A 24572-nucleotide genomic window follows, 5' to 3' on the forward strand; every position below is an offset into this window, starting at 1 on the left:
TTTTCTTTTATATGACAAGTGTTCCTTTGATTCTCTGGGAATCAATCTGTATTGGATTTCACTTTAAGTAATTTCTTCAGATACTCAGCATCATTTCCCCCTCTTTATTTCTTTTCAGCCTATTGTCAATAACCTAATCAATTCCTCACCATCTCGAGTGTTAGTATATGTCCCTCAAACTTGCGTAGATGGTCATTCCTTGCCGTTTTAGTGTACTCTTTGTCATTGTTTGAGACTACTATGAAGGGACTTGTTAATTGTTTCCCAACAAGTCAATACTTTAATCGCCTTTGCTGCTATTGTCTGAATTCCATCAAGTTTGTCTATACCCTTTTGGCCCAGAACTGAATTCAGTGTTTGAGATGAGATCGCTATAGAATTGCAGAGAAAAACGAGGTGAAGGGCCGTTTGGTGTGCTGGCACTGTTCAGTGTTCTGTCGCTGTCTAAGGAAATATGGATGAGGACAGAACATCTTTCATTTTTAATGTTTTCGTAATAGTTTTCTTGGCCATAAGCTGAAGATGGAGTTTAATCAATGTGTATCTGTTCCTTCTAATTTTACAGTCTTGATATCCCATAGTCCTACATACTCTGTTGTGTAAGAATGAAGTGAATTTGAATTGACTGGGGAAATCTCTCTGGAGTTTTCCTTCATGTATGCTCATTGATGTATAGAGGATACATCCCCCAACAAAACTGAAGGTGGTAGAGCTGAGTTGTATCCTGTTGCCTTTCTGTTGTGAGCATGAGCATGAAGGAGAGATGTCACTGAAGGGTATTTGGGAATGCTGGAGCTGAATTCCTTTGGGTCTGATCCTTGGATGTTGTTAGGTCGGCTGAAATTGGAGTACATTTCTAACTTTTGCAAAGGCTGAACAGCTGGGGAGCCAGCTGAAGGATTTTAGTGCCCACCCTTAGAGCAGCTAAGTTAGTTCTGACACCTCCAAACCCAGCTCCAGTACCACATCTCTTTTATGTGTCTTCTCTGTAGCAGTGAACGGAGGTGACCACAGAGTCCAAGGAGCTGCAGCTGTAGTTATAGCTGGCCTAACAGGTTTACAGGACTCAGTGAAGGTATTTGCACAGCAAAGTGAGTAATATATGAAAAATATTTTTGATAAAAGTGTGCACGGTGTCCTGTGCAGGAAGCACCTGGAGCTGCTCAGCCTAATGCAGCTGCATGTTCTTGCTTCATTCCCCTGCTACAGTCTGTTCTTTCAAACCAGGGTCTCAGTTCTGGTTTGGCTGACACTGGAAGAGATCGGCACTGTCTTTCCCCTCTTGTTCTTCCCCAGGGTGGACTTCAGTCATGGTGGGGTGCAGGGGCTATTTTCAGATTATGCAGATAGATGAGTCGAGCCCTTTCTGGATCATGGAGGGATGACATACATTTCACTGTACCTCATCCTCCCTTATTTTTCATATGACAGAAAGGGATTATGTGCTTGATTCGGCTTCTTTTCTGGGCTGTTATTGAACTAATACCTTCATTATAAAGTTATTGCCTGTAATGTAAGGATAGGCCCGTGTCCACTGGGAGTGCTGTATAGCAAGGTGAAACGTGAGACTCCATGTTACAACCCACAAAGCCCCAGATTCACTAGAAACAAATTCTGCGGTCTAGGCATTGAAATATTCCCTCCGATGCAAATGACTTTGGTTATCTAAGGAGGGTGTGCAGAGCTGGCTGCTGAAGATGTTACTAGTAACTGAGAAAATATTTTTGTAGTACTTATATTTTATATTGGCAGTTTTCCTTTGAGCCACGTGAACATTTTAAAGTATGACCCAGTGCTCTGTGGTCTATGCCACATCTAAACCAGATGTCTAACACTGTCACTAAGTTAAGATGATTCTAATAATTCCTTATATCCATGAGCTGGAATACATCAGTAAATAAAGGATCTTTCATTCCTTTCATCTCTGCTGCTAGGGAGGACCAAACCAAGTAGCATTAATTTGGGACACTTCATCTCACAAACCTGCTTTCATTCACCAAAATGTACTGCTAGAAAATGTTTCTAGCAAAGTACTTTACTGTGAGCTGACTGCAGAATGAGTGAATAAGACACAAGAGAGGCGATAGTGACAAAAATCTCTTAAGTATGTTCAGTCCCTAATGTCTGTTGGGCTTGTGTTCAGATCACAGAGCCATCCCGTGACCGTTGCAGCCACCATCCCTTCAGCGGTGCAGGTGGAAGGGGAGGAGGGTGCACAAAGAACTGATGATTTTTAGTGGTCCCTCTGGACTATGATTAGAACAGATGGGCAGGTAGAAGCAAGGCATCTGTCTCAAAGAAGGCATATTTAGGCACATTTCACAAGCTCCTAGTTCTAGTTTCACAAATTGAATGGTTATCTACCATCACTTCTAGCAGACACCCCCATATAGGTCTTACATGTGGGTTTGAAGTTCTTGGACTTCCTTGGGTAGGGTCTTCATTTACACCAATGAAAGAAAAATGAGAAGAAAACACAAATCAAATTGAGCAAAATGTAGGAAACTTGACTGTATATTTTAATCAGTCTGTCAGACCCATTCAGGTGTTGGATTTAATTGCATGCACTTTTCTGAACATTGTAACATACTACATGAATATGTCTGAATTTTCTTTATTGGCCTCCTAAACTGCATGCCACTTTCTCTGATGAAGATTTGTAATTCAGTGTTTGAAACCTAATGAGATTCCCGTTTGGCTCTCTGCCGCCAGCCAGCCATTTTTACCATGAGAAACAGCTAGTTCTAATAATGATGTACTAGATTACAGAAGTTGCATCTAGCACTTCATATTTAGCAGCCTTAAGCCAGAAAATGCCAGAGGCATCTTTAGAAATGGGACATTTGATTTTGAACCTTGAAATCTCCACGTAACCCTTTAGGTGTGTGAATAGTGGCAGTTCCTCAAGTGAAATTTCCTCAGGTCCTGGAATTCAGCTTCTCCAGGGGCCTGGAGCTGCCCGTTCCTGACCTAAGCTCAGTGGTGGTTCTCAAGGGAGACAAATGTGTGCTGAAGCCCCCAGAGGCAGCTGATGCTGTAGCTGTGCTCAGACCATGTCTTTTGCAGATTAACAGCCTAGATTGCAAAACTCTGCCGGAGGAGGCTCAATTGTTAAGGGAATCAATCTTTACCACACAATAATCTGTATCATATAATTTACAATAGTACATAGTAATAAACAATATATCATAATGAGTGGTTAGAAACTCCCCCAAGAAATGGGAGCTTTGCATCTAACATTTCTTGAGCCTGAATAGCCTCAGTTTTGCTTGGATACCCTTTTCTTGGCTGCAGGTCTTACAATGTTCAGAAGGATTTGATTTCAGTGCAGAAACTAAGGATATGCAAACACCATTGTCATAATCTATTTTTTATTGATGCTAACACTGTAATATATCCTTCTCTTCCATGCTGATCAGTTGCTGTCCTGACAACAGAATCATGCTTTCTGTCTGCTTATCTTTCATCATTTTTGTCTCAATAATTTTATTGCATGATATGAATGCTTCATATGTCCCATAAAAGCAAACAGGGGAGGGCAATCCTTTGACCTTTCCAGCATTCTTTGGTATAATTTACTGGTGATTCTTCTCCTCCCTGCGGCATGGCCCTGGAACCCCGTGATAAAAATGGACAGCCAATCCAAACAGAAAACACTGAAAAGGTTAAAGCTTTGATTATGTTAGTCTATAAATGTTCATAGTCTTTTTTTTTTTTTTCTTTTTGCCAGAAAGAAAATGAGAGCTGAAAATGGCAATGGATGAATCATACTTATTACAGAATACGGAAATGATATCGGTTCAACCCATTCTTGTTAATGCTGAAAGAACATAATCTTGTGCCCTCTCATTTTATGTCACTGCAACCCACCTTATCCTCTTAAATGAATGCAGGCATCCATTTAATTAACCTGGTGAGATACCGAGATATAAATCTTTTAAATGCTTCTCATGCAATTCATCTTGACAGCTGTCGTAGTAATAACATCTTTAATGCCATATTCTTTATTTTCTGATTTATTGAAATTCCTGGTATTATTTTGAGCACACTGATAGGTTTGCTAGATTTAAGCCCTTAGTCTTAGCTTGTTTAAATCCTAGAAGCAACGCTACAGAAAGCTTTACTGGGTGTTTAGTTTGCTGAATAAATGGAAGATTATCTTGCATGAAGGAAGCATAAATGTATATTGAAAATTGAGGTTGAAACAAGGCGGAATTGAGTAGCTGAGACAGACACTTTATTTTAAATGCTGTGTTTCCAGAACATTGTAATAAGAGCCTCTTCCTTGGTGGCAAGTGATCACCAGTCAAAAATTACAGGATGATAATCATCCTATGTGCTCTACTGATTCCTTTTCAAGGGATGGGGTAAGAGTAGGAGAGATCCATAGCATTTGGCTCTCAAATTCGTCAACCTTCAGTTTCTTTGTAGACTGCCATGTGTCAGTGTCATCATACTTAATTAAAATCACAACAAAGATGAGAAGGTTCCTTGTCTAGCTCCGGTCCTTCCCACACTTCCTTGGGGCTACTTTATCATGGCCTTGTGGATGACCACTGTACAGTTTTCAACCAGAATTAGAGAACTACTGGATTAGGGAGCGGTTTGGATCACAAAATAACTTGCAGAGCACGGCTGGCTCTATCCACTGCCTGTACAGTTCCAATATGCTTTGGAACAGTTCTAGAGATTGTAAGAAATTTGGGATATATCAAAATTAATTATCCCACAGCAAAACAAAAAAGGAGGCCTAGGAAAGAGTCTTTTCATAGCTAGATATTTTCTGATTGACTAGACATATTTTATTTTAATATAATTTTCCAAAGCCAGTCAGAATATCTAGATATGTAGGCAGAATGGTGCAGCAGTGCTGCGTTTGCTGCCTTGTAATTCCCATAGTATTCTACTTATCTAAGCATTTTAGGTTCCTGCATTGGAATTTTTCTAATTTAATTAACTCATTAAAGCTGGCACATGGCACATTCTCCTTCCCTCGCTGCAAAAATGGGGCTTGCTTATCTAAATAGCAACCTAATCCAGTGGGTGTGAATGTACAATGCATACATTAGCACTAACAAACTGCTGACCAGTCTAAGCAAATACCTGGGAGTATTGGGCATTAGGCAGGCAGGCCCTGCATCCAGGATCGCTAGGAAATACACTGGGGGCAAAACAAAAAAACATTTAGCGGAGTTTCAGGTTGCAGAAATGCAGATGTCGCTGTAGTTTTCCTTTTGCCAAGTGTTGACGTTTGAAACATCAGCTCAAAAGAGAATTTTGGAATTATTTTTCCACTTCGTCACTTAAAGTCATGACCAGGCTAAATACCACGACAGGGAGAGATAGGGGTGTGGTAGTGAAACCATTTTCATGCCTCACTTTTAATCACTGTGCAGAATTTTCTCATCTTTGGTGAAGGTGGGGTTTTCTGCTGTTACTGCTCTGGTGGTTTGATCACTCTACCATTTTAAAGAAATGAGGGAAATAGTCAAAAACCTTAGTACAAACCTAGCATTTTTGACTGGCCTAGGCCTGGGAAGATAAATGTAGTGGTTTTACAGAACTGAACAATCTTTGATCTGTTAAATACAGATCAAATCCATAATTCTGGAATCTTTTTTTTTTTTTTTCCAGTTGTGAGAAGGCCCAGACAAAGTGTACTGTGCTTATGTCTACTCTTTTTCCTACAACTACCACAAGAAAAGCAAGCATCCACACATTGGTGTTAGCACCAGAGGCAGCAAAAGGAACAGAGCCGGACAATGACAGATTCAATTCAATTCAATTAGGTGTTCAGGAAACTGAATCACTCCAGAGATTGGTAATGAGATATAAAATCTTTCACCTTTAGGTCACCTGTTCGTTCTAACTAACATTTGAATTGATGACAATTTTGACTTTCTCATAGCTGCTTCCTGACCTATGCTAGTGATATTATTTTCCTTCTCTGTTCGTTGCTGAGGCTCTAGTTCTGGTTATTCCCTTTCAACTTTCCAGTACGGCTGTCGAACAAGCAGGACTATCAGAGTAGAAAAAAGTGCTTAAAGGTGATCACTTTGGCCTCATTCCGTTACCCAACAGTTTGATGGCCACATCACAAACCCTGTCCCCTCGTTAATAGCTCGGAAAGACAAGCAGACTGCTGAGAGGGAATACCTTGCTGCCCTGCGGGGGTTTCACCTTCTGGCAGCGTTAAGGTGTGCGAAGCAGAGGGTGGGGTGGCTGCATTCTATCTATTCTGAATTTAAACAAAAGGTGCTAGTTTGCAGATCTGTCATTTCTGTCATGTGTCATAGCTGCTAAATTTATACTGAGACAGAAAAATAAATACAGCCCGTTTCCAGTTACCAAAGAGATATACTGTGTGCTAGTTCCCAGTTGGCATATGTTGGCGTAGCTCTGTTGAAATGTAACTGCAGTTTCAAACTGTCTGAAAATGTCTTGGATGCTTATCTGAGGAATATAATGTTATACGTTTTCATCAGCTAAAGCCATATACATCAATCATCCTTTGTTACTACTAGAAATGAAGAAGGTATTATAATCCAAAAAATTTCTTGCATAGATTTTAGAGAGTGCTTTTCTATGTTAATCACACCATTTCTCCGGGGCATAGTTTTAGAGCCATCTCCTGAAGTAATGAACATTCTTGTATTGCGTACTAAAAATACTGCACTTCAGGATATATAATCAAGCTGATGCCTCTGGCTGGCTGGCTTGATGAACAGTGGGGGGATACCGTACGGAAGCATGTTCCCACTTAGGTCTTCCCCAGAGAGTTTTTTCTGTGTCCATACCAAAACCTTCTTCCCTGAGCTCAATGGAAAACTGAGAAGGCAGTAGGCAAACATCTGGGACCTGCATTCTCTTAGACTGATCCATACAAACTTCTTGAGGATACAGGCTTAATCACTGACTCCCTCTAACTTCCGCGCCTTCCCCAAAATGCTCAGCAGGGATGAAGTCTATAGTCCCTTGGAGAAGAGTCCTACAGTGGGAAATTTTCCTGCAGCACAAAGAACTGCAAGATGTGCCCCCAAAGACTTGGCAACGAACATATGTGAGTGCAGTATCAGCAAAGACACCATAAATCAGAAGTGACTTTGCAATAGTTCCCAGTTCAGCTGAGCTGAATGGGACAGTCAAAGTCTGAATGCTGATCACTGGGGTCTCTGCTGTAAAGATATAGACAAGCAAATCGGTCAGGGAAGGCTGATAAATTTTTACAGTCTGTTCTTTTGGTAACACAAAAATAGTATTTCTGATGATTGGGCAAACTGATTCTCAGTGCTTTTACATTTCAAGATTGTTCCATCCGGACAACCATTCTCCTCTGCTGAGCTTCCCAGGGGATGTGTTACCCCCATTTGGAATTGTTAGTCTTTTGGCTGGTCTCAGAGGAAGAGAGATTTACCTGGAAGGGTCATTTTTCCTCTGTGACAAGCAGTATGATGTACAAAAATGACCATTCCAAGATGGAAAATTGTTCTGTTTTTGTTAAGTACTTCTCTCTGATGATCAGTTTTCTTTAAAGGCCTCCTGAGTTGGGTACTTTGAGGCACCAGCATATGCTGGTACAGGTTATGTATTGTATTATCTTGTCTGATAATTACCTTTGATTCAAAACTTAAATGGGTTTAGCCTTAGGTTGTTAACTCTTCAGAAGAGATCCATGACAGCCTGCTAATGGTTACATGCCCAGAGACTCCAGCTTCCATGGTGCGCATGGGGGAAGGACTGGAGTCTGCAGGTCTGAGGCTGTTTCACCATTACATAAGTAGGTCCATGTGTTGTGCTAGGTACGGCTACAGTAAATCCACTCCTTGAAGTGCCCAAGGCGGCAGAGCGTATAGGAATAATTAATAATAATCCTTTCTGCTTTTATTTCTAAACTAGGATTTGGGGTGGTTCCACCAAATACCTGCAGACAGAAACTTCAGGCACTTATTCATATTAAATACTTGACCTTCTACTGGGATAACTGGCTCCGACTATAGCTCTCACTAGCTCACTCCTAAATGGTTCTGTGCTCACTGATCAAGAAAGACTCCCTCGGTGGAAGCCATGCTCTCCAGGCATGATGAATGCACAGAAGAATGATATAAAGATTACATAAGGTCTTTCTTTTGCTAATTTCTGGCATAATCACAAGAACAGTATAACACATTGCCTCTGTGTTTGTTCAATTCTATTGTGGCATTTCTTTTGAGACATGATAGTTAATCAGAAAACAATGGTAATTATGTGATAGTACACCACTGAGATTCCTTATTAGCTGAATTAAAAACTGTGTGTAGCTTTAGGATTGGTACTACAGAAAGGAGACAAGGGTTTCCAGGTAATTCTGGAAAAAAAACACAAGAAAGGAATGATCGCGGTCCGATAACTGAGATTTTTCTACCATTATGTCTACATGTTCTCATTGCGTGTGTTCTTTGGGTGAATGTGTATAGAGGCTAATTTTTACCCATTTTGGAGAAAATAGCCTGACTTCTGGTCTTGCATAAGTGTAAACCAGAAGTACAGAACAAGTGTAGGAGACGGCAGGTGTTATTTAATAGAAGGCTGAATTTACCCTGGATGGCTTAGTAGCTGGACCAATTGTGATTTCCCTGTGGGAAGCGTTTTACAAGAGCAGTCCCAGTGGTGATGTCCACATTGTTCCTCATGATCCCAGTTTGCGTGTCTCTGGGAGCCCTCTGAATTCCAGCTGGGGCATCCTGCTCTGCTTGCAGGCGGCCTGTGCTCAGACTCCCCTGTGTCCTCGTGGCAGAGCATTTGGGGGCAACTTGGGGAAAGAGTTGCAGTGGTTTTATCTGCTTGATATCACCACAGTGACAGATGGGATCGTTCACAGGTGCATGAGAAATCCAGTCTATCTACAGGCATGTAAGTACATCCGGAGGGCACAGGCAGGGCTTCTTTTGGGAATGCCAGCTGTGTTACCCTACAGCCAAGCCCAGTGCTGTTCGTACGTCACCTGGCTGTTTGTGATTGAAGGTGCTATTTGCAATAAATAAAAAAGAACAGAAACAGACAGATTTGTCTTATCCTTAGTCTTTTTTTTCAGGCAAATGCAATTAATTTCTCTAGGTTTAGCATTAAGTAGTGCTGTATGAATATCTCAGCCTTACTAAAATGATGTTTTTAAATAGGCTTTCACATAAAATCTTGACTTAAAACATGGACAAATTCTTCTTTGTTCCTTAATGGGAGTTAGGCCAGATTAAAAGACAGAGCATGTTGCCCTCCGATACAGTAAACGCAGTCACTATGAGATACAGGAGAAAATTCCTGTATTTGGTTCTGTAATTATGAGCGTATCTGCCTGCCTTAATTTAGGCTAGATTCTGTTTTCTGTTATTATTCTACTACTTTCTGTAAATCCTTAATGAATGCATTAGCTTTACCTGTGTTCCTGTAGCATGCACAATAAGTATTACCTTAAAATACAAGCTAAAACTTTCAAATACATACATCATCAGGAACATTGAGGAAAAGAGAGAGCTGGTAGTTGTTACCTGTAAGATGTGGCTTGGTTTTAGGAGAAACCATCAGCCAGGAATAACCAAACCCTACAAAACTGGAAAGACTAATTCCCTCTGTGATATCTTTACGGGGTGAAGTTCCCCGGCCATTCTGTACAGGCAGTGGGAATGTCTGATTATTACAGCAGAATCTTTGGCCTTAAAACGTAAGGAAAGTGCTGAGGGCATTCGCCTCTCATTAAGGATAATGGGAGTTGAAAGCTTTTAGAACTCTTCAGGATTAAGTCCAAAATTTGTACATCATAGTAGCAGCACAGATGTGCCAACAAGCAGGGCTTACTGAGGAGTGCAATTAATGTGAAATGAACTGTTTCCCTCCCCGCCTTCCCCTGCCCGGCCCCAGGTAGTTCATTGGCTCTGCAAACCCAGCTCCCAGCCCAGCTCAGAAGAGACTGTGAAAACATGGGGTGTATTGATAAAGACAGTAGTAGCAGATTATTATTTTTTTTTCTTTGAGAAGTGACCCAAACATATTGGTAGTATTTCTGTCTGGAGAGTTTAGCTTTTTTGGCACATAAAATTTGTTTCTGGAACACAGCCTACTATAGACACAAAGTCATTAGCTGCTGGGTTATTACAAAGTTAATGATGAAAGACAGAAACTGTTAAATAGGATATTGAAATGTGCATTTAATTTTTTTTTTTTTGCAGTGATGATGGAAACAGTCTGACATTTCTAGTTGATCAAAAAGAAAACAAATAACCTCAGCTATGGAGAGAAAGAGACAGCTACAGAAAAGGGAATTTGGGAAAAGACTTTCTCTGGACAGCAGTCTTGTGGTAAGAATGAACATTTACTGAATTTACTGAATAGATTTTCTGTCATAAAGATATAGTCGTTAGAGGCAATACTCATGATGATGTACATTTTAAAGGTGTTTATCTATTCATCACAATATCACAGCCTTTCATGATTTTTAAGATTCTCCAGAGCAAAAGTGCTGGAGGAATTTTACAGCATCCTAAATAGAAACATGTCATCGTGTAGAAGCATGTCCCTGAATTCATTGGATTTACGCAAGAAAGGAATCCAGACAAATATACCAAACTTGCAATTAAAGTCCTACTCAGTCTCCATGGGATTATTCTGTATTGCTTTATACTTAGTGTATGAGAGCTGTAGGTAGCTGAGGTCATCTAATCAGAAATGCTTGTTTTACTATTGAGGATGCTAGGAAAAATTTGTTCACCATAGTGAATGTACTAACTACTGTAATATCACCTGAAAGAGAAATGTAAATGCCACATGCTGTAAAATAATTGGTTTTGCTATACATAGGATTTGAACTCATTGAGAATGTGTTCTAGATTTATTTTTAGTTAATGTTTTCAAATGGTGACTGAGATTAACAAGGAATTTTTATAGCTGTACTGTGGATACATGACCAGAAAATGCTCATGGACGCTGAGCAGTTGTGTAAGAGGCTAAACACGCCAATGTCAAGTACTCAGCATGCTAGAGTAACAAATACTGAAACAAGCAAAGCTGAGAGAGCCAAGGAAACCTGTGCCCTCCCTTTGACAATCACAGAGGTTGTCTTCCGAGGAAGAAGTTTGTTCCTGGGTGTTGATAATAGAGCTGCCTCCTGGTTTGAGTATTCGTATTGCTGGGACTGATGCTGGGAGTGCTGGGAGCAGGTGGATTTGGCATTGGTAGCTGCTAGGGCTGGGTTCAGGTTCTAGGGGTCACTAATGAGCACCGGTTTGGCTCCTCACACGAAAGCCACAAATGTTAAACTTTGCCCAATGAACTGTACTTCTTCACTCATAAATAACGAGTCAAATGATTCATGAAACAGTACTTGATTAACAGGAGGAAAGGAGAGCAGCAAGGCAACAGGACATCAGAGAATAACTAAGCACTCCCCAGAATGTATCAATAGTCATTTGAAGTTCTCGTCTCTGATGACTTCTTGAGCAGACATTTGTCATCGCCTCTAACATCTCCTTACACACAGATAGTGACTGTGGGACCCCAGAGCTCTTTTGCCCAGTATCCTGGGTAGCAAGGCCTCATCCACGCCTATGGTAAACCCGTTGCTGGAGCTGCTCACAGCCCACTCTGGCCCACCACTCCTGCCTCACCTGCACTGTGGCTTGCTGTTGAGATTTTCTGCACCAAAAAGCTGCAAAGACATCCTAAAAAACCTCCTGTCCCATCTCTTTGGTCCCACTTATGTACCCCTATGCTGTAACGTGTTGCCCTAGTTTGTGGTGACCATTTGCCTCGGGCAAATCTAAGATGATTAGTCTACCTTGAATTTTACACGTTATTACAACTATGTCATTTCCTTCATTTCATGCTGTACTGGTATTTCGGGTTTTCAGTCTCCAGCCTAAATCCTGCAGCTAAAAGGTACTGTTGCCCTCGAAACAATAGGCCACGAACTGTTAATATTTACCTGGAGAAAAGAGGAACATTCATAGAAACTGGGCACTGAAAGCTAAGGGAAATGCTAACAATTGTGAATTTTGCACAAAGATATTGCTTAGTATGGTGAATCAGTGCTGTTTTTCCCTAAATGTTTTCACTGCTGCAATGGACTAGATTCAGCCTTTACTTAATGCATTAAGATAGAAATTTTCTTTCCCCTGAGGTGGAGGTGACAACGTGGTCTGCTGTGTGGATGGGAACAAGAAACTAGGTGTTTCTGGCCTCCAGTCCTACCTACTGCTAGTTTGGCTGTAATTTCTAGCCAAGATAGTGCACTATGCTTAATTCTTACCCTTTTCCATCAGGAAGGGGGAGTAGAGAGAGACATTTGCCAATGTCACAGGGAATACTGTGTGTATAACACCGTCAAAAGTACTTTGTGTAATAATCAGTGCTTTCTCGCTGCTCTTCAGCAAGTGGTAAGGAGTGTGTGAGGATGTACACATGGAAACATCTTCAGGCCCTGGCTTGAGGTCCATGAATTTATGCCAATATGTGCCAGCTGAAGATCTGTGTCTGATTTGCCCATGTTGCCACGAAAGTGTTGAAGGAAACACGTGAGGGAAAAATGTAATATTGAAATATTTCAATATTTTGAACATATAAACCCATCATACCATCAGGCTGACACACACAGTTTTACAACAGTGTCTTCTGCTACACATGGTGTTTACAGGTTCTGCTTGCCCATAGAGTTTCTCAGTCCATACATCCATTTTCAGTACTTGCATATTACCTATCAGTGTCTATCAGAGCTTTATATTGAGTAAAATGTGTATAACTAAAGGGTGCCATACATACATTTAATTAGAAACATATGAGCGCTGTTCATTGTTTACCGCCAGCTATTATTTCATAACAAATTGGGAGAGACGGTTTGAGATTCGAGTGCCTTCAGCAGCCTGTTAGTAAATCACACCGAATGCACTGTGACTCCATGAAATTCAACCAGGTGAAACAAAACACTTTGTGTTCCTCTTGTTTTCCCCAAGTTCTTATTCTATTGTACCTCCTCTTAATTATTGCCTTCATATCATATCCCTGTCTACATTATCCTTGTATCCACTCTGTTACAAAATTCTGAGCACTAAGTTTTAGTCCAGTCCCCCGCCCCCACAAGGCTTTACGTCTCTCATCTTGTGTATTTTCCAAAGGTTTTGTGTTTAACCTCTCAGGCATTCAGGGCTGGACACTCTGCTTGGAAAATCTGGCCCTGATTTGCTCAGAAACAGCTTCTCCTTGTTTGGTGGAATCTTCCAGCGTTATCGTATCTCAGAAAGAATTCCGATTTCTGTGTGTTTAAAGGAAACATGTTTCTACTTTTGTACTCTGGACCATGAGATACAACTAGGCGTTTCTGATAACATTCCTCACCCTGCCTGGCCAGGCTGCTTTTCCATCTGCGTCAGATTGTAATCTTCTTCTGGAATGCTTTTTCCATGATTTAATCTACAAGTATTACATACTGATGTTTAAAACAAAAAAATTCCCTCTTCATTCCTCATCTTATAGACCCTGAATATATAGGCTACGATGGTTTTTGACGGAAGAGCGAGAAAGGAAAGAGTTGTGTCTGAAAAAAAAGACATGGATTCAAACTCCTTAGAATATGGACGTGGGCCTTCAAAATAGGAACATAAATTGCATCAGAGTGTTTTGTATTCAGGCCTATCCCATCAAACAATGAGTTTCAGGCTTCAGATGAGGAGGATCCATTTCAGAACCATCCTTCAAACAACATGCCAGTGGGAAATTTCATAGATATTAAAACGCTCTTCCTTACACCACAGGCACAGTAACTACTTTTTGATCACCTCAGGTAAAGGAGAAGAGTTCAGTGTTGTTTCATATACTACTCTACCCCTTTCCAGCTGGTGTCTTGGGAAATAAGCTTTACAATGAGGGCAAATAAACTTTTTTCAAATTAAAAAATATAAATGCACAAATATGTTTATAGAATGTGCTTCACAGGATATATTCTTTTAGTGAGTGATTATGGGCCTCATGAATATTTGAATTAATGCTTTACTGGAAGCTAGTAGTTTGAAGCCATGTATTTTAACAAGATTCAGAATCCTAGCGCCGTTAAGAAATGCCAGATAACACAACAGAGGAATCGATATAACAGCCGCCCAGGTCAAAGGGGAGTCTTGCTCTTCACTTCAATGAAATTAGATCCCTATCAGCTTTTAGTCATAATATCACAGGTATTATTCCAGAGATCTCTAGTATAGCCAATGGCTGTTATTGCTCTGTAGGTTTCCAATATTGACACCAGGCTGGAGATTTTTTTATACACCCAGGCACTCATTTACAGTTGCAGACAAAGCTGGTAAGCCTGCAGTGACAATGATGTTTTATAGCTTTGTGTTCAGGTGAAATAATTATAAAATATTAACTTTGTAACAATTCTTCCAGGTAATCCTATGAGATCAGTCAAAGAAAATAATAATAATATCTTTGTAATTTCTCCCTGATATTTAAAACCCCAAATGTACGACCCAAGAAGGATATACTTTTTATGGTTTCAATATAATTTTATACTAACTTATTGTTTCATCTGTTGTACAACTGATGCTACTGTATTGTGGTTTTAGAAAGTTTTCTTCTGCAAATTGATTACAGTCAAAACACGATAACTCTGAAACTCAAACTAGTTTGAGACAGGAGGACTAAAGAAAATGTCTGATTCTTTTTTGGTTCTAAATAACAGATCTCCATCCCATCACGTTGTTACGACATTAGTAAAGTTATTTTATTGTATATGTGGTTCTAAGATGATAAAATAGACAAGAATTGGAGAACAAGGTGGAAGTCTATGTCCTTCTGGATTGCTGTGTAAGAAATTGAGACCAAAGCCATTGCTGTTATTGCCACAGTACTTCTGTTTAGAATTAAAATAAACTGCAAAATTCATAATGTTGATGGAATATATTTATTTGGAATACGTTGCTTAGCTGTCACACACCTCCATGTCAGATTGATTTCTGTTTAGACTGGGATATATGGCTATTAAAAGAGAAACAGATCTTTCTGAAGAACGTTCTGCCTTATCATGTGGCTTAAATCCTTAAATCCTTTAGGTTTTGTTAAAAAGAACAGCTTTACAAAGTGAAATAGTGTGAATATTTCATGATTTAAAATTTTTTCATTAATAATTTTTTCATGTTAAATCTTTCATTTCAGCATATGTAGTTGAAAATAACTAGTGAATGAATATAGGTAGAAACAGGATAGAAAGGGATTTTTCTGTATTCTTTTTTCACTTCAGACTGAAAAATATGAAGAAAATTAATACGAAAACACACAGAAAAATAAAAATTATACTTTATTAAAATTAAAGGACATATTTCCTTAAAGCGAGTATAATGAAGACTATTTGATGTGACAAGGTTTCTTTGGTAATGTTTGCAATTTATTATTTGGTATGTGGGGGAGGCAGCTTAGACAGGGAATGCTATTAAAAAAGCTAATGAAAGGGTTGATTGTATTTTGGTTTTTCCCTACAGAAGTTCTTCAACAAAATGAAAAATGGAAAAAACCCAAACCCTACACAGACCCAAAGCCAAGCTTTTAAGTAACTTGTGTGGGATGAGGAGAGTGTTAGAACATATCACTGCCACCAGGGCCACATTGGCTACTCTATTCACTGGGGTGCTCTTTGAAAATAATAAAAGCCCTATCCTTTGCCTGATCCAAACTGTCCAGTTGTCTCCCAGACCCTTTTGATCAGGAAAAAGTCAATGTTTCAAGCTGTGCTCTTTATTTGTGTGGATAATTCCCAGGCTGACTACACACGTGGTTGGCCCTTACAGCTGTGGTGGCATTTAGCTGGGGAGATTTGAGAACAGAATATCTTTTTGAAGCAGCCAGCATTTATCAAAGTAAAAGTTTTTGTTTTATTTAAAATGAGGCTTTTTCTTCTGAAAGCAAGCTGTGGTACGGTGCTTCTCTGGTGGCTCGTGAACTGTGCCCTGCTGCTTTCATTCTGGTCACACGCTCCTGTGGGGCTCTGTAGGATTAGCTTTAATGACACCACTTTGTTGTAATAAGGGTAGCAGTGTAATATAATGAATTGTACTGGGGCGTGGGAGTAATACCTTCATCTAGTCTACCTGAGGTTGTATCGGCATCGTGTGCAAAAATACTAAGTTGAATGGGAGACCTTTGTTGAGAAGTGTGCGTTACCTGCCAGTAACGCACGGGGCTGGGAGCCCGGCCTTTGGGGCGTAAGTAAGTCCAACCTCTGTGGCCTCTAATCACTTCCTCAGTCAGTTTAAAAAAATTTCTAATTCAGTTTTCTCATCAATAAATTGGAGACTATAATAATTTCTTGCCTCATAAATATTCTAAGAACGGTCTGATATTAGCATGTGTCTGTAGCTTGCTTTGATATCTTCAGATGAAAGGTGCCACAGAGAAAGCGATATTATAGCAAAGCTGTGAAGAGTGCTGCGCCAGCAAGGCGGGAGGGGAACTCTGCCTATGTGGGAATTAAATTCAGTGAAGGGAATAGCCCTGACTTTTTGCTAGTTGACTCTGACATTCATGATGTGTCTAACATCGCTGTGTAACATAACGTAACCCAGCATTTTGAAATGAAAGGTGGCATTAGAAATATTGCCTAGTCAGATGTTGCCTAATGTTCTAACGTTTGTAACCTGCTTTTTTTTTTTTTTTTCCACCTAAATCTGCTGCCGATTTCCTTATGAATCTGCAAATATTTTCCTGGATTTTTATTTGTGTGTGAATCTATAATTTAGAATTTTATTCAGCTGGATACATCATCAGAAGCAAAGCATGTGCCAAGGGCGTAATCAGGCTCTGCAAAAGCACAGTGCGGCACTGGAAAAGACATGCAGAGTGTGAGCTTCAAACAAATAGTTTTCACAGTGTGTAGCAGAGGCAAGCTAAAGCATCCATAACATTCGGTGCGTACAGCGGGAGCGGAAGTCAAGCAGAACGGTTTAATAACGGTGACAAGCGTGTCATTTTGAGGTAGAAGGCAGAATACAGGAAAGAACAGCAATGAAGTACATGTAGTGTTACTAACTTAATAGGTTAATGTTTGCACATTCATAGGGAAAACCGTAAAATACAGAACTGACATAAGGACTCGGTAAACGGAATTACTAAGGTAATATTAGAAAAGTCTGTTCCTTATGGCAACATTAGAATTGCCTGCACTATTCTGCAAATCTGACAGTAAGGGCATCTCTTCCACAGACTGGGCAAATGAGGTGCTATCAGCTGTCTATAAAACAGACAGCCCTGAAATCTGCTAGAAACTTTGTGGAAAAAGAAAATCCCGGTGTGGGGAGAGTGTGTAAAAACCATCTAAACCGAAGAAGAACGGATTGTCTGTTGTGCACACCCAGTGTCTTTAAACACCAGGACTTTGCAAAAATGGAGCTATCTATAAATGTATTGCCAATAGCACATCCTTGTCTGCATTTGCATTTTTAATAAAGTGGAAATCAGAACAAGAGCTCTGGTATGTCAGGCACAAGAAAACACACAAGAGAAGAACCATCTGAATGGGTCAGTTCACAGCAGAAGCTGGGGAGAGATGAGGAGAAAAGAGAAACCACTGGTGTGGGACAGCAGTGCTTAGGCTTTACTGATATTAGTGTCTCACTAATGCTAACAGTGTGGGAAACACTGTGGTCTGCAAGGGTTTAAGGACATCATTTACCAGCACAGCAGTATATCTAGGAAGTAGAATTCACATCAGCTTGGATAAAAACAGCATAAAGTCATTAGTTTCACCAAGTAAGATGGATGATGGCACTTCCACGTCGCAGTGGTGGAGATGTTGCGTTTGGTTTCATTTGCAGAAAAATTCAAAAATAGAGAGGTGTGTAAATCACTGGATGTCCTGCTAGCAGCCAGTTACTGTAAGTGCCACTCCTGGACTCTGGAGCAGCCTGGCAAAACCTAACATCATAACTAAAAAATACAGGGGCTGCAAGTTTCAGTGAACCCAGGAAGTTACGTTAGAAGAAGTGTCAAGCCTAATGGGAAGAAATGGCTCTATTAGGTGCCAATGCCACAGAAAGAACTGAAATCCTTACTTAGAGTAATACAGATAGTTACCCATTACTTTGATTAAAGCTAGTTTATACCAATAGAAACCAGTGAGCCTTTTCAAGAACTGTAGATATGAACAGTGAGCAGTAGCTGCATAGCAAGCTACAGAAGATACTGCTTGAAGAGAAAATAAAAGTAAAAAGCTCATATATAGCATTGAAAACAAGGAAATAGTGCATGGAGCATGTTGTTCCTGAGCAACAGTCGAAACAATATTCCTGCTGGAAGATGCCTCAATGGTTTATTGATCAAAAGCACTGACATCAACACAGGCAGAAGCGCGCTCCAAGAGAGGAATTATTCACCATTTGTTGCTGCACAGCAGAAGTTACATCAATAGGTATATATGGGGACAGGGTGACAGCTGAAACAGAACCCAAATCCCTGGAGAGCATGCTTTGACAAACTGCTGGCTTTTGCTTTCTCGTGTCTTTGGCACATAAACTTAAAGCGACAAACATGAGACTTGAAGGTTAAAATAAAAGCTTTAAGAGAAATTTCTGTAGCTGATCTGCCCTTGTTCATTGTCACAGAACCCGATGCAAAAGCAGAGGAAAACTAAGAAGTAGAGAGAACAGAAAAGCTGATTTTACTAGTGCCTGCCAATTAGCTGGCAGATGGACTGAGAAAACCAGAGGGCAATGATATTCTGTGGCCTTTAAAAAAAGCAGGAAAAGCAGTCCGTACAGAATCTCAGCAAATTCCCTTTCAACATCAAAATGTTAAATCCTGAACAATTGTTAAAAAGTTTTTGAAGACACTGATTTTGCTGCAGAGGGGGAACGAAAAATGAAAATGAAGCAAAAAGCAGGGCAAATGGCTGCATGTGTATTGAGTGTTATTCAGGAAGGAAACCTCAGCATGGTACAATACAAAATTTGGGTGCAACAGAAAGAAATGGGTGTCAAATATTCAAGTTGACAAACTCTGGAGACTGAACTACGAGAAGTTTGTGGTAATTTACAGTTGCGCATAGCATGGCTTAGAAGCAGATGGTCATAGATTCATCTCAGCACAGAGGAGACAACTGTGTGCTGAGAGCTGATTTTTACAGGTTTTCCTCAAAATCATCCAGTTAGGGACACGCTAAGGAGAAATCTTGCCAGGGAGCTATTTAACTCATAGTAGATCTTTATTTTAGACTGAGCCTCACGTCATGATTCAGAGTAGTTTTGATGATTTGCAACGTGTGCACCAGGCTCTGGTCCCCTGGGCCTGCGGGAGTAGCTGGGGGGTGCCTGCCATCTGGTCCCCAGCCAGCTCAGCAGCCTCCTGCCCACTCCTACCCTCTCCTGCCCTCGTCCCCAAAGATGCCGGCAAGGAGCAGGCTGCACGCAGGGGAGAAGAGCTGGAGCAGTGCGAGCCTGCTCCTGGCCACGATCTTGGACCGCTCTCCCCCTTTCCCTCTGCCCCTTCCCCATCAATTACAAAGTGTAGCTGTGACACATGTAAGTCCAGCACCAGAAGAGGAAAGGTCACGGGAAGCTTTGGATTTAACGTGAATATGCGCACACGCTGCGTGGCCTGCCACATGATTGTGTGCCTCGCTGTGACATAAAGGCTGCGTATCATCGGACTAGCCAGAGATAAGCAGTCACCAAGGGAAATGGATATAGCAGGGACCCTTATCTAGGTCTATTAAGCCACCGAATGCAGCAGTGTAATTGGAGGCTTTGCCTGCCCAGATGTTAAGAGCAGAAGGCTGCCTGTAACAAGAGATCTGAGGAGATTGGGGTTAACTAAATAGGGATTTTATTGACAAACCTTTTAAAATGCTTCATGCCTTCAGCAATTAAACATAACACATACCCTGAGAAGGACAGGTCTCCTCTGTCTCTCACAGTTGCCTGATTCCGCTTGAATACAATCCAGGGGAGAAGAGAGAGAAAAAATATGTCCTATGTTGTTTACAGTGTTGATATAATTCCCTACCCTGCAAGACCGAGAATAAATAGTGAATCTACCTCCTGCTAGTTCAGTCAAGGCATCCTCTCAAATGTCCTATTTTGAATATTGTTGCTTCCCTAGAAGAATCTACGTTTCTCTCACAAAATTGTGTGCATTTAAATGTACAAGGGGAAAAAAATACCTTCATAAAAAGTTATGTAGGCATATCCAGATACATTTATTTTACAAACAGCTATGCTCAACTTACCCTGCTGTTCTTCAGTTTTGCTTATTTTGTCCACTTACTTACAGTGAATGTGGGATAGCCTCAAATCAAAGCTACAGCTTTGAACTCTCTGCAAACCAGAATTTCCAGTCTGTGTCAAAAATTCTGAGATTTTGATATTTGGTTTAGTCCCAGCTGCGAAATCCTGGTTTTGTTCTAAAATCCAATATATACTTTTGGCCCTCTTGCTCATTTAATTCTATAACTGTGATAGATGATGTACACTAAGACACGTGATATACACAGTTTTGCTCCACGAGTTTACAATTTTGATCTTTAGATAAAATGTGTCTCACTGAAAATTTCAGCTAAATCACTCTATGTTTTGCCTTTATGGAATAAGTGTTTTCTGGTTAAAACCCAAGCTGCCAAAGAGCTGGCTAAATCTTTCACAAGGAAAATATTCTGCTTCATGCTGTCAACAGAGCTACGCAAAACTCTGCAGTGTAAATATGGCTTTTGCTCGGCACCCCCGGAGGCAGGGACATTCAAGGGTAGATACTCCGATACCAGACATTTTTCTTTTCTAGGGAGTCTGTAAGTGCTTGTCGAGCTCTAATTGCTGTGAATGGCTCTGCTCGCAGTTCATTTCTACTTAGTTCTGTTCTTGCGCCTCTCAGCTTGCCCGTCTGCTTTTGCTTGTAGGGCCTCGTTTGACCCAGATAGGAAGTGAGCTGGGATCATCGCGAAGCATTTAAAATAATTGGGTATCAACAGCTGGCTTTATGGGAAGCTAACAGTGTAAATCCAGAGAGTTTTTATGATTTCAATGGGTATTTTTTCTAACGTATAAAGCGGATCCAAGTAATTTTGGCTGGGAAACAGTTTCCCAACTTATTTCTATAATAATACCTCAGAGTTTTTCATTATAGTGAAAATCTCTAGCCGGTCTGAAGGGAAAAATTACCTCCACTGTTTCCAGACACCCAATATGTTTTCCCTTTGCTTGAATTTATGAGTTTTGGCAAAGATAACTCACAATATGATCGTGTTTCAGGGTAGTGGTTTCTCGCGCTGAATCCCAAACCAACGTGTAACTGTTCAGAAGGCTCCTCTGTGTCTTCGGTGATGTACACATATGGGACGTGGCTCTTCAAAATCCTACCAATCTGTTTTCACCTCCAGTGTATTATTCACTGCACAGTGTATGGAAACAGTTTTTCGAAGTGCTATTTACTTCCCAACTGCTTTTAAGGTTTTTATGGCATAAATTACAGCCATAGTCAAAAAGAGCAAGATTTGACTCTTAATGAAAATTCTTTTGTTTGTATTGCTTTGTAAGTAGGTTCAAATGTACCTGTTTTTCAAAGAGCTTTCCAGAAAGACAAGCGCTTGAATCACATGGCTCCACGAGGTGTAATGCAGAATTCCTCTCAGATTTAAGCATTAGACCAGGACAGAAAGGGTATTTCCATCCTGGAAGTCTTGATTCATTATTGACATTTTTTTTTCAACTCAAACTATTTTTTTTTACTTAGAAACTTATACTAAATTTGCTCTCTTCCCATATTTGCTGCAATGCCTTCAGAGCATCATCATTTCTATGCCTTGCATTCCCCTATGGCATGCGTGGAGCCTCGAGTTCCACAGCTGTCATCCTCTGAAGTGCTGTCTCGGGAGAGGAAGCAACCCCAGACTCTACCCAGTGCAGGAGATGGAGGAGGTGAGGGTACTCAGCAGGGGAACTACAGAGCTCTTTGTGACCTCAAACACACCGTGTTTTAAAGTACAAACAAAAACCTTCTGACTCGTAGTAAGAAGGGGTGTGTGGGCACGTGTGTATGCGTTGAATTTGTGTAAATTGTCCCCAGAGATGAAATATTTTCTGTTATCCCAAAGTAAATCTGTTTTTTAAGAATAATATTGGCATTTTCCTTCAAAAATTCTGATTTTTCTTGTGGAAACTGCCGTCTCCTCTAGGGTAGTCAATAGAAATACAAGATGATGCTTTTACCTTTGACCAATCTATCTATTGCCTTATTCCACTAAGTAGAAACTTCAGTGGCACTGATGAGATAGATATCTTAGGCAGGAAAGCACATACTAACAACATATAGGTTAGGGTGACAGAATCTGACATTGCAAGTGTTTACATCTTATTTCATTCGTGTCTTTTATATCCCTTAAACTCCAGAAACCTCAATGGACTTTTTCCTGATGTTAATCTGTCTAAATTATACCAGAATCGAGTTAATGCCCTCTGTTATTCTATAGCTATTTTGATTAAAACATTTTTAGTTATCAACTAGTATCTCATGCCTGTTTCTCCTGCTGTTACTGAGTGTTGGATAGGACTTTTCTTTTGTGTTTTGTCTTTGTAAATTGGATCTTCTTGTGATACTGAATCATGCCGGCTGTCACTGGCTAAGCAGCAGGTTCCTCCTAACCCTCTTCCTTGTGTGGTTATGTTTGATGGGATTGTTATTTACTTTCCAACCACCTTGTAATCTTGGTTTCATCTGCGACTTCAAGCTTTCCTTTGAGTACCACATCAACTACATTGTCAAGGCTTTTTTTTTTTTTTTTATCCATGTAGGAATTCAGCAAAACCTCAGGTCTTGCTGTCTCAGCAGGACGCGGAAGGTTTGATTTATGTCTAGATAACAGCACAAGTTGAATTATTGCAGTAGCTGGCTCACGGGCTCCCAGATTGGCTGCTACATGGTATTCTGAGGTTTGTGCAAAATTTGCTATATTTGTTAAAGGACATGCAGTTAAACGTGCCCAGGGATCAGCATCCCATACCTATACAAGGCAGTGAATTATTTTTGAATGTGGCCTTGCTTTAAACCCAGAAAGTTTGAAATATGCTTCCCTCCCCATGTGCCTGTGTCTTGGACTATCCCAGTGTTTGTATGCCATATGAGTTAATTTTATGAGCATAGCATACATCATGGAAGAGGGATGTCCCACAAGCTCCGCTCACTTACCGTCCTTGAGGGAGTGGGACGCTGCTTGTGTCATTGTGTTGCTCTTTCCCTCTGGTGCAGAAACTGTTTCCTTTCAAAGTCAGTCCTAAGTGACCTGGGAATCTCCTTTGACAGAGGCTGTGTGATTCAAAGTGATTAAGTTTTTTTTTGCATTCACCAGTTTTACGACTACTGTTTAGCAACTAAATGAAGCTTTTTGATTTATAGTTGCTTAGTTCTTCTGCTTTTCAGTTGACTCGTGACTGCAGGTGTATTGCTTTGGGCATTCAACTTCGGGTACTTTATTTATAGAAATGTTGGAAATCTTGAAACACAGGCCCCATTAAGTGGGACACTGGAAACTTTCAGACCCCTTAAGTCACCAGTTCCTTTGGAAGTCTTAACCAGTGAGCCTTCACCTCTCCAGAAATTACATTTACAAAGACGTGTTTGACAGGGAGTCGCTAGCTGCAGAAATGCAAGCCTTACCGATCATGCCAAGGTAAAGATTTGCAATTTTGCACAGATCGAAGTATTCTTCATCTGCCAAAACCTTGCTAATGCGGATTTGACAATTAAAACTACTTTATTTATGTGGCACCAAAATTACAGCATCTACTCTTTTGAGTACAGAATTAGCTTTCTGAAATGAGCAATTATATTAGTTAATTCATTTATACGTGACAATTAATTAAAAAAAAATCCTTTAAGTATTTCAGGACTGTGAGATAATTTTAAAAATTATATTAATAGAGTAATAGTACCAACTCTTTAAACTTTCAAAAAAGTCAGGCTTACGGTAAGTACCTTTACAATTTTTTTCACACTGTTCTTCATAGCTAAAATTTCCTTCTTCAGCTGAGACTCACGCGCAATATTCTTCTTCCTTCCAAGTGATAAATACATACTCCATGTTCTTCCATTTGCATAAAGCAGAGAGCATGGGTTCTTTCTTGAAAAATGCACTGCTTGGGGACAGGACAAGACTGGAAAGATGCTGGTTGCTTATCCATGCGCAGTGTCTCTGCTACCTGCAGAGGATGGGCAAGGCAGAAGGTCAGTTCCAGCACTCCTAGAGCTTGCAGTGGTTTAAGACAGAGGGAGTTAAGGCATAATGTGTATCACGTTGACTCATCTCATATGCACCAATATCAGGCCTTTCTAAGAAGGGTGCAGTGACTGACTTCTCTGCCAGTTATTGACTATAGGTGTTACTGATATTTGAGGCAAATTTGTGTCCCTCACAACTCCATACTAATGGTTGGAACTAGCATTAGGCCATGGAAAGGGAAGTCCAACACAGCCTGCAGCGTTCTTACCCACCATGTCCCTCATGGCACTCGTAGGTGTGGGCTTCTGTTGAAAAGAGTTTTACTACTTTGTGCCTGAATTCAAGATAGTCTTGAAGCAATCCTAAT

General features: G+C 40.4%; 1 protein-coding gene across 1 annotated transcript in view; it reads left to right on the forward strand.

The window, feature by feature from the left end:
* Window positions 1-10259: 10259 nt before the first annotated feature.
* The window catches only part of NCKAP5 (NCK associated protein 5), a 371849-nt gene continuing 357536 nt past the window's right edge, over window positions 10260-24572 (forward strand). The window contains exon 1 of the mRNA XM_074145259.1: window positions 10260-10328. Coding sequence (XP_074001360.1) covers window positions 10260-10328 — 69 coding nt within the window. The remainder of the gene's footprint in view (window positions 10329-24572) is intronic.

The sequence above is a fragment of the Numenius arquata genome, chromosome 3, assembly GCF_964106895.1.
Source record: "Numenius arquata chromosome 3, bNumArq3.hap1.1, whole genome shotgun sequence".
NCBI classification, from domain to species: domain Eukaryota; kingdom Metazoa; phylum Chordata; class Aves; order Charadriiformes; family Scolopacidae; genus Numenius; species Numenius arquata.